The sequence below is a fragment of the Heterodontus francisci genome, chromosome 49 (genome assembly GCF_036365525.1).
Source record: "Heterodontus francisci isolate sHetFra1 chromosome 49, sHetFra1.hap1, whole genome shotgun sequence".
Classification (NCBI taxonomy): domain Eukaryota; kingdom Metazoa; phylum Chordata; class Chondrichthyes; order Heterodontiformes; family Heterodontidae; genus Heterodontus; species Heterodontus francisci.
Window position 1 is genome coordinate 14,380,087 of NC_090419.1, and position 12,161 is coordinate 14,392,247.

The 12,161-nt window shown below is 53.2% G+C and overlaps 1 protein-coding gene across 3 annotated transcripts in view; it reads right to left on the reverse strand.

Annotated features, from left to right (window-relative positions):
* kdm5c (lysine demethylase 5C) overlaps positions 1-12,085 on the reverse strand; it is a 96,035-nt gene extending 83,950 nt beyond the window's left edge. For all 3 annotated transcript variants that reach the window (XM_068024155.1, XM_068024154.1, XM_068024152.1), the window contains exon 1: positions 11,811-12,085. In XM_068024155.1, the coding sequence (XP_067880256.1) occupies positions 11,811-11,957 (147 nt within the window). In that variant the 5' untranslated portion in view covers positions 11,958-12,085. The remainder of the gene's footprint in view (positions 1-11,810) is intronic.
* Positions 12,086-12,161: the final 76 nt, after the last annotated feature.

The following is a 12,161-nucleotide window of genomic DNA, read 5'->3' on the forward strand; positions in this document are numbered from 1 at the left end:
AGTACTGGTGGGGACAGGTCTGTCACTGTATAACACTGGGGTACAGTACTGGTGGGGACAGGTCTGTCACTGTATAACAACGAGGTACAGTACTGGTGGGGACGGGTCTGTCACTGTATAACACTGGGGTACAGTACTGGTGGGGGGACAGGTCTGTCAGTGTATAACACTGGGGTACAGTACTGGTGGGGACAGGTCTGTCAGTGTATAACACTGGGATACAGTACTGGTGGGGACAGGTCTGTCACTGTATAACACTGAGGTACAGTACTGGTGGGGACAGGTCTGTCACTGTATAACACTGGGGTACAGTACTGGTGGGGACAGGTCTGTCACTGTATAACACCGGGGTACAGTACTGGTGGGGACGGGTCTGTCACTGTATAACACTGAGGTACAGTACTGATGGGGACGGGTCTGTCACTGTATAACACTGGGGTACAGTACTGGTGGGGAGAGGTCTGTCACTGTATAACACTGGGGTACAGTACTGGTGGGGAGAGGTCTGTCACTGTATAACACTGGGGTACAGTATTGGTGGGGACGGGTCTGTCACTGTATAACACTGGGGTACAGTATTGGTGGGGACGGGTCTGTCACTGTATAACACTGGGGTACAGTATTGGTGGGGACGGGTCTGTCACTGTATAACACTGAGGTACAGTACTGATGGGGACAGGTCTGTCACTGTATAACACTGGGGTACAGTATTGGTGGGGACGGGTCTGTCACTGTATAACACTGGGGTACAGTATTGGTGGGGACGGGTCTGTCACTGTATAACACTGGGGTACAGTATTGGTGGGGACGGGTCTGTCACTGTATAACACTGGGGTACAGTACTGGTGGGGAGAGGTCTGTCACTGTATAACACTGGGGTACAGTATTGGTGGGGACGGGTCTGTCACTGTATAACACTGGGGTACAGTACTGGTGGGGACAGGTCTGTCACTGTATAACACTGGGGTACAGTATTGGTGGGGACGGGTCTGTCACTGTATAACACTGGGGTACAGTACTGGTGGGGACGGGTCTGTCACTGTATAACACTGGGGTACAGTATTGGTGGGGACGGGTCTGTCACTGTATAACACTGGGGTACAGTACTGGTGGGGACAGATCTGTCACTGTATAACACTGGGGTACAGTACTGGTGGGGACAGGTCTGTCACTGTATAACACTGGGGTACAGTACTGGTGGGGAGAGGTCTGTCACTGTATAACACTGGGGTACAGTACTGGTGGGGATAAGTCTGTCACCTCCAGTCGTGTGCCGCTTTCTCCCACAGCCACTGTGCCTTCCACATGGCCGCTTCCTTCTAATCTCTGGAGCAGATCTGTCCGAGTGCTGCCCTGCTGTCAGCCCAGTAACACCACGCCCTGACCCAACTGCACAGGGCGAGCGTGCCAGGGAATTGAGCACTGAGCCATCGCGACTGCGGAGCCAGGCTGCACACAGGAGCAGGACCAGCTGCTGACAGCAGGCCTGGTCAGTGCAGAAGCTGGCTGCTTCAGCAGGCGGCTGGGAGAGCCATGGGAAGAAAAGGGGGCCCCGTTCCGGCAGGACAACCTGCTGCTCGCAATCACCTGTTGCAGCACTGAGGCATCTCAGGAGCATCAGCACAGCAGGATTTATTGCTGCTGACATATCGGCATCAATCCAAATTCACACAACAACGACCCAATACCCTCAAACACTTGAGGCGACCAAAGACAGGGCCAAAAAGCGGCGTAACCCATCCTGAGGCACCGACACCTCCAGAATGTTGCATGAAATAAGAATTTTCAGGTCATACCTCAAACCACAAGACCCAGTTCTGAGCAACAGGGAAACAAATCTAAGCAAACATATGCGACAGGCCTCAAAAAAATAAAAACCGCCTCTGAAATAACCCGTGTGGATTAAATTAGCAGGTACTGCAGGCTCGCTGTGCAACTGTTGTGTGGCTTGTTCGGTAGAGATGGCCTCAGTTGGAAAGACAAATCTTGGGCCCCATGTGGGGGATGCGGAGACCAAATTACACACACACACAAAAAAAAAATCTTCAAATCTCTAATGGGGAACTCGCACGTCTCATTTTTCTCTCGATCTGTTCATGGACAATGACTGCACCGACCTTTAGAGATCACTGTTTCGCCCTCAACTCGAGTTGTGTGTCCAGTTCTGGGCACTGCTCTTGCAGAAAGGACGTGAAGGCATTGGGGGGGGGGGTGGGCAGAAAAGATTGAGGAGAATGGTTCCCGGGATGAGGGACTTCAGCGACACGGACTGGAGAAGCTGGGGCTGCTGTCTTTCCAGAAGAGAAGGCCGAGAGGAGATTTGACAGTAGATAGGGAGAAAGTGTTCCCATCGGCGCAAGGATCGAAAACCAGGAGGGCGCCCGATTCAAGGCGATGGGCGAAGGAAGCGACAGCGAAGGAACAACTTATTCCCGCAGCGAGGGGTTGCGATCTGAAATGCACGGCCTGAGAGCGTGGTGGAGGCAGATTCGAATCGAGGCTCTCAAACGAGAATTGGATAATTACCAGATGAGAAAAGATTTGCAGGGCTATGGGGAATAGGCCGGGGGGGGGGGGGGGGGGGGGGCCTGGTGGGAGTGGAACTGGGCGAGCTGCTCTCGCAGAGAGCCGGCTCGTACACGACTGGCCTCACTCCGTGCCGTCGCCGTTCTACGATTCTGTACCTCGCGACCTCGAAGATGACCTTTCCGCGCGTCAACCACATCAAGTGCCCAGACGATGGCCACCGCCGTCCCCGTTACCTCACGGGTCTGCTCAACCCCTTGGCAACCAACAGCAGCGACTGGAGGCAACCCCACGGTGCAAGCGACACGGCAGAGTCAAGATCTTCCCTGTATTCCCCGGAGTTTAGAAGAATGAGAGGTGATCTCATTGACACACATCAAATTCTGAGAGGGGTTGGCTGGCGAGGTTAGAACACGGGGTCACAGTCTCAGGGCGAGGAGAGATTTCATCACTCGGAGGGGGTTGCGAATCTTTGGAATTCTCTCCCCCAGAGAGCTGGGGCTGCTCCGTCGTTGAGTACATTCAAGACTGGGATCGGTAGATTTTTGGGCAGTGAGGGGATCGAGGGATAGTGCGGGAAGGCGGAGTCGAGGTAGATCAGCCGTGAGCGTATTGAATGGCAAAGCAGGCACGAGGGGCCGAATGGCCTACCCCACTCCTCATGTCACTCAGGCCCTGGATTGATATGCCTGCTGGCAGACTTGGACTTGCACACAACTTTTTTCACTTACAAAGCCCCTCTCAGCTCCTCAAACACCCCAAAGCCATGCAGAGCCAATTAAGCACTTTTAAGCATCGTCACTGGTGTAACCAAGGCAGACGCGGCAGACAGTTGGTGCACAGCAAGCTCCCACAGAGAGGTCAGAGGCCCTCGGTACTGCACTGGAGTGAACCCACAGCCTTCTGACTCAGAGGCGAGAGTGTCACCGTTCAGACAAGGCTTCATCGCCCCACCCAGAGCCATCTACACCCATCTCCAGAGCCCACCTCACCCATCAACTCCAGCACCCGTGTGCTTTCCTGTGCAACATCCTGCTTACTCATCACTGCCAGCCCCATCCTCGGCACACCCTCAGTGCCTCTCAGTTGACCAATTCCAAAATCCTCATCCCTGAGGCAGAGTCAAGTCCCACTCCAGGACTTGAGCACTCCCCCAGTGCCGGCACTGAGGGGGTGCTGCACTGTCGGAGGCGCCGTCTTTCAGACGAGACCTCAACGCCCCGAGCCCTGTCCGTATCATTTCCGGAAAAAAGACTGGTAATTTCTGAGACGCAGGCCCATCGCATTCTGCTCGAAGAAAATCTGCAGGACGCACCCTCGCCCTCGTTCCCCAAAAATAAATCTCCGACTCTTCAATTAAGGAAAAAGCGTCTCCACAAAACCTTGTAACCGCTCTGTGTGCTCCTCCTTCTCTCCTCATCAGACAAAATCCAACAGCCTCGCAACTGGGTGCCGCCTTTCCCCAAAAGCAGAGAGGACCAGCCTGCGGCACAGCCCAGCTCAGGCCCCAGGGTCAAGAACGCACCCAGGGTCCTGGCAAACACATACGGCTGCTGATCACTCCGCCTGTCCCCACCCTCCCGCTTGGCGGTCACTGGCTCTGTGTCCTTTGAGTGAGACGGAGCGCCACACGATATGAATAAGGGGAAAGAAACACAGGAGAGACCGGCGCTATCGGCGCAAACCAGGAAATACAAAGCAACACCACTGGAACCAATTCAATGGCAGCCTCGAATCCCATTCCCCCCACCTCCCGTCAAAAAATCTCCCAGCGCCTGTTCTTCAGTAAACGTAGAGAACAATTAGACGGGCCGAACACAGAAACAAAGCAATAACGCGAGCCCAGGCCAAGTCAAGCTTCCCCCTGCGGCTTGCTCTCCGGTTTAGAGAGTGCGTCTCAACGCCACAGAACTTCAGCTGTCTCTCGCCTACACGGGAAGATCCCCAAGGCAGGAAGGGACGCTCAGAAACCCCTGACATCTTTCAGATAGGAACGAACGGCGGGCGTTACGGGGTTGGTGCCTCGGTTCCCCCGCAACGTCAACATTTAATCTCTTCCTTTTCGTTCGTCTGCACCATTAAACTGCGCAAGATCGCCAACGCAAAATAGAGCCTTAAAGGCGCAAAGGACCGTAACACGTCGGCAGCCGTTTTAGCCGAGCACCAAAAAAAAAAAAGCACGAAAGCACAAAAGAAAAAGTTTTACCATATTGAAATAAATTAAGAGGGGGTTTCAAAACACCACACATTAACTGAAGTTTAATCGCATCAAAAGGGAACAAGAGAAAGTTGTTTAACTGTCAAATGTTTTGGATTTGTGTGTGTGTGTGTGTGTGAGAGAGAGAGAGAGAGAGAGAGACACACACACACAGAGACAGAGAGACAGAGAGACAGAGAGAGAGAGAGAGAGAGAGAGAGAGAGAGAGAGAGAGAGAGAGAGAGAGAGAGAGAGAGAGATATATGCAGGCCTTTGCTTCCTGTGCCCCAGCTCACAAAGACTCTCTCTGTCAGCCATATTGGAGGCTTCACAGCTTTCAAACACAAACCAGCCTCGGCTTTTGGTGTTAAAGGGCCATCACTCGGCATTATTATTTCCCCCCTGCCACGCCGCATCCCCAGCTCACCCTCCCCCACAAGAAGAAAAGGTGCCAGGGCAAAGCAGCTCAGTTTAAATCTTTAATGAACGCTCTCAGCTGAAGGGCACTCGTCGTTTTGTCAGCCTGCCTCCAGGCTGCAGGCAAGCTCAAAACAACAAACGTGCAGTGTTACACACAGAACGGTGCTTTGGAGAGGGAGTGGAGGGGAGGGGGTAATAAAGAGAGGTGGTTGGGGGAGAAGGGGGGGGGGTAAGGTGGAAGCAAAGCAACTGGAACGAACAAAAAAGGGCAAACTTCAAATAAGCGTTCTGTAAAATGTCCAGCGCGCTGCTTAAAAAACATCTCAAACTGTTGCAAATTGAGTTTTCTTTTTAAAGTCTCAAATATACAAAAATTAAAAACAGAACGCAGACTATAGAGAAGATGGCGGAAAAATATTCCCAGCCTTCTCCTGCCCCTCTAGCAACAGCCCCGAGTATATGCGTGACGCTAGGCGGGGAGAGTCAGCAGCCTATCGTCTGCAGGAGGCATCAGAATCCAGTCCCCATCCAAGTGTTCACAGCATCAGTAGAGGGGCCCGCGTACCGGAAATCAGGAGTAGGAGTCTCTCCCGTACCTGGCCAACGGTGAGACCCACCCCGCCGCCCAGGTTTGGATCAGCTAAGCACAAGCCACAGGCTGGCCTCATGGCTGCGGATGGCTCAGTGCTCTACATTGTAGGGACGACGGCACTGCCGGACAGTTACATCGAGGTCCGTCATGTTCAGCCTGGCTTGATCCAGCGATGATTAGTGGGAGCTCTCCAATCAATGACCATCAATCTCTTATCAATGAGTCTAGAACCACTCACTGCGGAAATACGTTTTTCCTCCCGTCACCTCTGGTTCTTTTGCCAGTCACCTGAATTCAGTGTCCTCCGGTTCTCCGCCCTTCTGCCAATGGGAACACTTTCTCCCGATCGACTCTGCCCAGACCCCTCATAACTATGAGCACCTCGACCAAATCTCCTCTCAGCCGTCTCTTCTCCAAGGGAGAACAGCCGATCTGTCCACGTAACTTAAGCCCCATCTTCCCGGGAACCATTCTTCTCGATCTTTGCTGCACCCTCTCTAAAGCCTGCACGTCCTTCCTGAAGTGTGGTGCCCAGAACTGGACACAATGTTCCAGTGGAGGCCCAGCCAACGTTTTTTTTGCATGAAGTTTCGCCGTGGCTGCCTCGCACGCTTGGACTGAGGTGAACTGTTCCCTCCGATTATGGCTACCACGCCAACATTTGTACTCTACTGCTTTCCTCCGCCCAAAAACGATCGGCAGGAGCTGCTGTGACGCCGGCCTTGTTATGATTCTGGCCCAGAGGGACAGGCGTCTCAGAGCCCAACTAGCTGGAAGTGAGGGTCTCCCGGAGCTGCACTCTTTAGAAAAAAAAAACAAGGGCCACGAATCCAGCAAACAGGAGCTGCACTTAACAGGGTGAGACACTGCAACACAGACCAAAATGTGGATATTGCATAAGAGCTCTGAGGATTGGAATGATGGCCTGGGCCTGATGGGATTGCCATTGGGGCTGAGGAGGCAGAGAGGGAAGAAACTTTCCAGGTTTCACCCCACATCTGCCCTCAAATTGGCTTGGGGACTTTTTATTTTGACAGTCTAGCCTATCCCAGTGCCAGGCAGGGCGGCAAGTACGGGTCGCGATGCGAGAAAGCTCTCGCTATCGCGCGCCAGACGATACGCTGTCTGTTAACCCCGCGAGCGAAGGTACGCGGTTACGTCAGGGGTCCTGGCTTCGTGCCCCGCGCAGGGAGACGCCTCACCCGGCGCAAGCCCGCACGCTGCCAACCACGATCTCGCGCCTGCCCCACCTCCCGGACACTTCCGAACCGAAACCAGCGTGGAACGCACAGAGCCTGGACTTCACCGAGCGGCCACGAGCTCAAATCACGCCTCAGCCAGTTGCGAAAGCCTGGTGATCGGCAGCGGAGAGAGAGAGAGGCCGCAAGCTTTCAGATTGTGGTAATATAAAACATCCTTCACGGAACAGGGTCCTGGAAACATTACAACAGAGACTGCACTTCCAACTTGTGTCGGCAAAGCGCTCGGAGGTTCTGAAAGGCGCTGTGCAAATGCAGCTACGTAAACCCAGCCTGGCCTGTAAGCAACAGCATTCCCACCTTACACAGTTGGCCCATGATTCGAGAGCTCGCTGACCTCACAACCCCACGCGACTCCACGTACTCCATTGGACGTGAAGCACTTTGGGACGCCCCGAGGCGGTGAAAGGGGCTACAGAAATGCGAGAGCTTTTGTTTTTGAAAAAGGAGGAGGGAGGAGCAGATATCAGCCTGGGTTCCTGAGCTGTACCCCTTGACCGCCCCGGAAGGTTGCGGGGGGGGGAGGGGGGGTGCTGGAGGCGGTGACAGAGATAGGGAGGAGGCCGTGGAGGGCTCCGAAAACACGGATGAGAATCATAAACTGGAGGCATTCTTGGACCGGGAGCCAGTGCAGGTCAGTGAGCACTCACTATCTAAGATCACGTGGGAGAACAGGTACTTGGGCAAAGTTAAGGAGGGCCAACCGGCAAACACAGAACTTTACCCAAGTCCTGACCTACGCCGTCTCCCAGTCCCGCAGATGCCTCCATTTTAAAATTCTCCACCTCGTTTTATCACATTAAAGGCACGAATGAGATTTAGCATTTACAACAATTAATTGGGAGTGGGGCTGTGTGAGTAAGCTCACACAAAAACCGGACCTGTAAGCACAGGCAACTACACCAGTTTGCACCAGGATTACAAGCACCAACGTTCAAAAGGGGACTTCTCTGAAGAACCCTCTCACGGGACTACTGCCAGTATCAAGGTGCAAGCGGAAGACAAACACGGCCCTGATGGGTCAACACTCAGGCTGCGAGATGAGGCCCTGGGACTCTGGTGGCAGAGGCAGTAGGCCTCTAGGCCCAGGCAAGGCCCTGCAAAAAACAAATCAGGCACCGGAGGTTCCTCCTGTTTGGTCACGTACGTAGCCAGTGCACTTCCTGTCTTTATCTTCGGCCTTGCCTCAGCCACTTCTCCAGACCCACCTCAACAACAGAAAACTGCCTCGTTGCTTTGAATTCTTCCTAACTAATCCCCGAAGGCATTTATAAAAACTGCCACAAGTTTATTTTTCTGTTTAAAACAGTGGTGTTTACAGTGTGTGTGTGCGCGCGTGTATATACACCACTGCTCTGCCCCATCACTAATTAGTTAAACCATTTGTCTTTTTAATACCTTGGGCCATGTGCCAGTAACCCGGTAACAAAGGGGCAGCAAGCAGACTGCAATCCAGGATTTTTGTTTCGTTTGAAAGCAAACTTTCGGACCGAATGTGGGCCGTTGGGGAGCGTGTTGCACTTCCACTCCTTTGTGCACTGCACGCCAGCTAGGAGTTGGTCCATAATAAAATGGCGACCCAGGATGTCCACACCTTTCGTGCTGACTGGCAAGGAGACTGGCGACACTCGCGGCTCCTCATTTCCCTTCACGCCCCGTTCCTCACCTTCCCAGCAAAGAGGTACAACCTCCTATCCTGCCTGTGACGTGTTTGCAGTTCCAAAACACTTTATCCTCCCCCCCCTCCCTCTCTCTCTCTTTTCGCCATATTAAAGTTCTTGAAGTCACAGGCTGACACACAAGTTCCCTATTCCGTGCGAGAACGGTGCTTCAGAATCAGCCTGCCCCTCACCCAAAACGTGGAAGCACCCTTTTTCAAGAAAGCAGCTTGCATCCATACCAGTTTAACTAGTGCTTTTTAAAAAAAAAGTTTGAAAATTAAAACCAGGTGGAACTCCCACTGTACAATTCCACAGACAGACCCCTAACCTTATTTCCCCCCCCCCATCTTAGACCAGCAGACTTAATGTTCAACTGTATACATACACTGGGAGCTAAAGTGAAAGCTTTATATTAAACTTGCTGGTGGGCTTCAGGAGGCATCGCGCAAAAATACAGAATGGTCACAGTGCAGAAGGAGAGCATTCGGCCCATCGTGTCCGCACCAGCTCTCTCAAAGAGCAATTCACTCAGTTCCATTCCCCCGCCTTCTCCCCACAACCCTGCACATTCGTCCTTTTCAAATAACAGTCTAATTCCCTTGACACAGATAAGAGCAGCAGGGACTAGAGTGCACAGTGTTGAGAGGAGCACACAGGTAGCGCGCAAGTCTGGAGCGAGCCCCCCTACTCGTGCAAAACCCTTCAACGTTTAATGGCCCTCGCCTCGACACAGTGGGAGTCGACTGCGGCTGCAGGACGCGACAGCGAGGACGTGTGTGGCACTTGGGGGGGACAGGGATGGGGGAAATCCCGAAACGCAGCCGAACAGACGCCAGACAGGGCGGCATTCGGGACGATTCCGACAGCAGCCAAAAGGGAGCACCATCAGGCTCTCCACAGCCACCGATGGTGGAGCGATGGGCTGGAGGAGGTTACGGAAATAGGGAGGGAGCAGGCGCCACGGAGGGGGTTTGTAAACAAGGAGGAGAATTTTAAAATCAAAATGCCGTCAGACTGGGAGTTCACGTAGGCCAGCGAGCATGGCCGGGGCAAGTGGGGGGAGTAGGTGGTGGGGGAGTGGGCAAACGGGACTTGGTGCCAGTTAGGAGACGAGCTGCAGAGTTTTGGGTGAGCTCAAGTTCGTGGAAGGCGGACGACTGGACGGAGGGGAGAGCGTTGGAAGGGCACGTCCGGGGCTAATAGCCCACTTTCTTGGAACGACTCGTACCAGCGATAAAAGCACGATGACCGGGAGAGTCTGTGGGACTAGGGAGGGGCGAACGGGCGGGCGAGAGAGCTCCCAAGTATTTGAACACAGGAACAGGAGGCCATTCAGCCCCTGGAACCTGTTCCGCCATTCGATGACTGATCTGTGATCCAACTCCATATCCCCGGCCTTTGCCCCCCATATCCCTTAATACTTTTGGAGAACAAAAATTTCTCAATCTCACAGATTTAAAATTAACAACTGACCCAGCATCGATTGCCATCAGCAGGACAGAGTTCCAAACTTCTCCCACCCTAATTTCACTCCTGAAAGGTCTGGCTCTCATCTTTCCGGCCACGTTCCCCCCAGCATCGTCCCCCTCCCAGCACATATCTACGAAACTGAACCCTTATATGCACAGATCGCACCAGAGGGCATGCAGCCCAGGCTTGGGGATATTCCACACGGCAACACAACAGGCTTTGAAACGAGTTCCCCTGCTGCAAAAATGAAGTTTGTTTGCTCCAGAGTTTCGGGTGGCAGGGAGTGCAGGAGAAGGGATCACCGCAGGCTGGAACAAGCGGTAACAGATTGACTGACGTGCACCAGGAAACAAAAACTCTGGGACCTGCTGGGCCTCGAGCCAGCCTGGTGAATCCTCAACACTGCTTTCCAGCCGATCAGTTGCTCTGGGGGGAGGAAGTGGGGGGGGGGGGGCAGGGGAGCACACAGTTGGATTCTCCCTGTTATTTCAATGTCCTTCCCTTTGCCAGTTGCCTGGCACGCGAATCGGATCGCCAACCGGGCTGCCAAGCAAAGCAGAATTCCGACCAAACTCTCGGCTGGTTCAAAAATCAGAAGAAAAACAAGATGGCTGGCCCAACTCCACAACAACAAAAAAAAAACAGGCCCAACTCAACCTGCCCGGGGGGGTAAGAGCGACCACAAAAGTCGGAACATTCCTGGCCAACTCCAACTCGCCCACCATCGCGACACGAACCATTTTCACCTCGTTCCCATCCGAAATCGCACAAAAAAAAAATAGATCAAACCGTCGCCGCAATCTCCCCGCCACACACACAAAAAAAGACCACAACTTTTCCCATCGAGTCCAACCTAGAGGCAAAATCAGTCCAGCCCCAGGAAAGCCTCATCCATTTTAAAACCAAGTCTCAAACAGCAACATCAGAGGCAAACAGTTGGAACACAGGGGCAGGAGAAACACCAAACCAAATGGCAGAAGGCACTTTTAAATCCACGTTTGCAAGAACAGAGAAAAACATTCACTAAATAAGCCGAGGGAAAGCCCGATTACAGAGGCAACCGAGCTGCAACAGATAGATACTGGTTTTTTAACAAAAAAATGCAACAGAGTGGTACAAGTTGCTAAATAATTGCAGGATTCGTGCGGTGCACACACAATTTAGGATAAGTGTAGAAAAAAAAGGCATCTGTTCTGAGCAGGAATACTGCAAGAGGTACTTCATGCTGAAGTAGAAAAGGATGCAATCTTAGCTTCTGGAGATCCAGCACATGCAAAAATGCCACAATTACAATCTGTATGTTGCATTTATTTTTTTTTTAAACCAGAGAAGTGGAGGAGATGGGGGGGGGGGGGGGAATTGGGGGAAGACGATCGTCCCTGGGTGTCTTCCTACTTCTTTTTACAAAAAACCCCCGAGCCAGCTCCTTAATTGATAGAACACACTAAAGAATAAAACTGCAATTTAGCAATCGGCAAAGGAGGGCATTGTCAACAGCAAAGGGTAGGGGGGGGGGGGGAAAGGAAGGAAGGAAGGGAAAAAAAACACACGACAAAAAGGAGAAAGTGCAAACGGTGAACCGACTGGCCACGGGACACGACGAAGCGAGTGCGATGGGGGGGGGGGGGGGGGGGGGGAAAGAAGGAAAGGAGGAGGGGTACTTGGGTTTAAATCTTGACACCAACCAGCGGAGGCCTGATCTTGCAGATGCCACTCTTCTCGGCGATGGGCCTGATCTTGGCGATGTAGCCCAGGGGGTCGGCGAACTCCTCCCAGCTGGGCTCGAACACCGGGCACTCGGGAGGCGCCACGAATTCCTCGTACTCGGACATCTCTTTTTAAAAAAAACAAAACTCTCTCTCTCTCTCTCTCTTTCTTTCTTTCTTTCTCGCTCGCTCGCTCTCCCCCCAGCCCCCCCCCACCGGAGGGGTGGGCAAGGGGGGGGGGGGGGGGGGGGGAAGAAGGGAAAGTGGGGGAGGAGGAGGAGGAGGAGGAGGGGGGGGGGGGGGTGGAAAAGGAGCTGCGGGTTTTTGGGG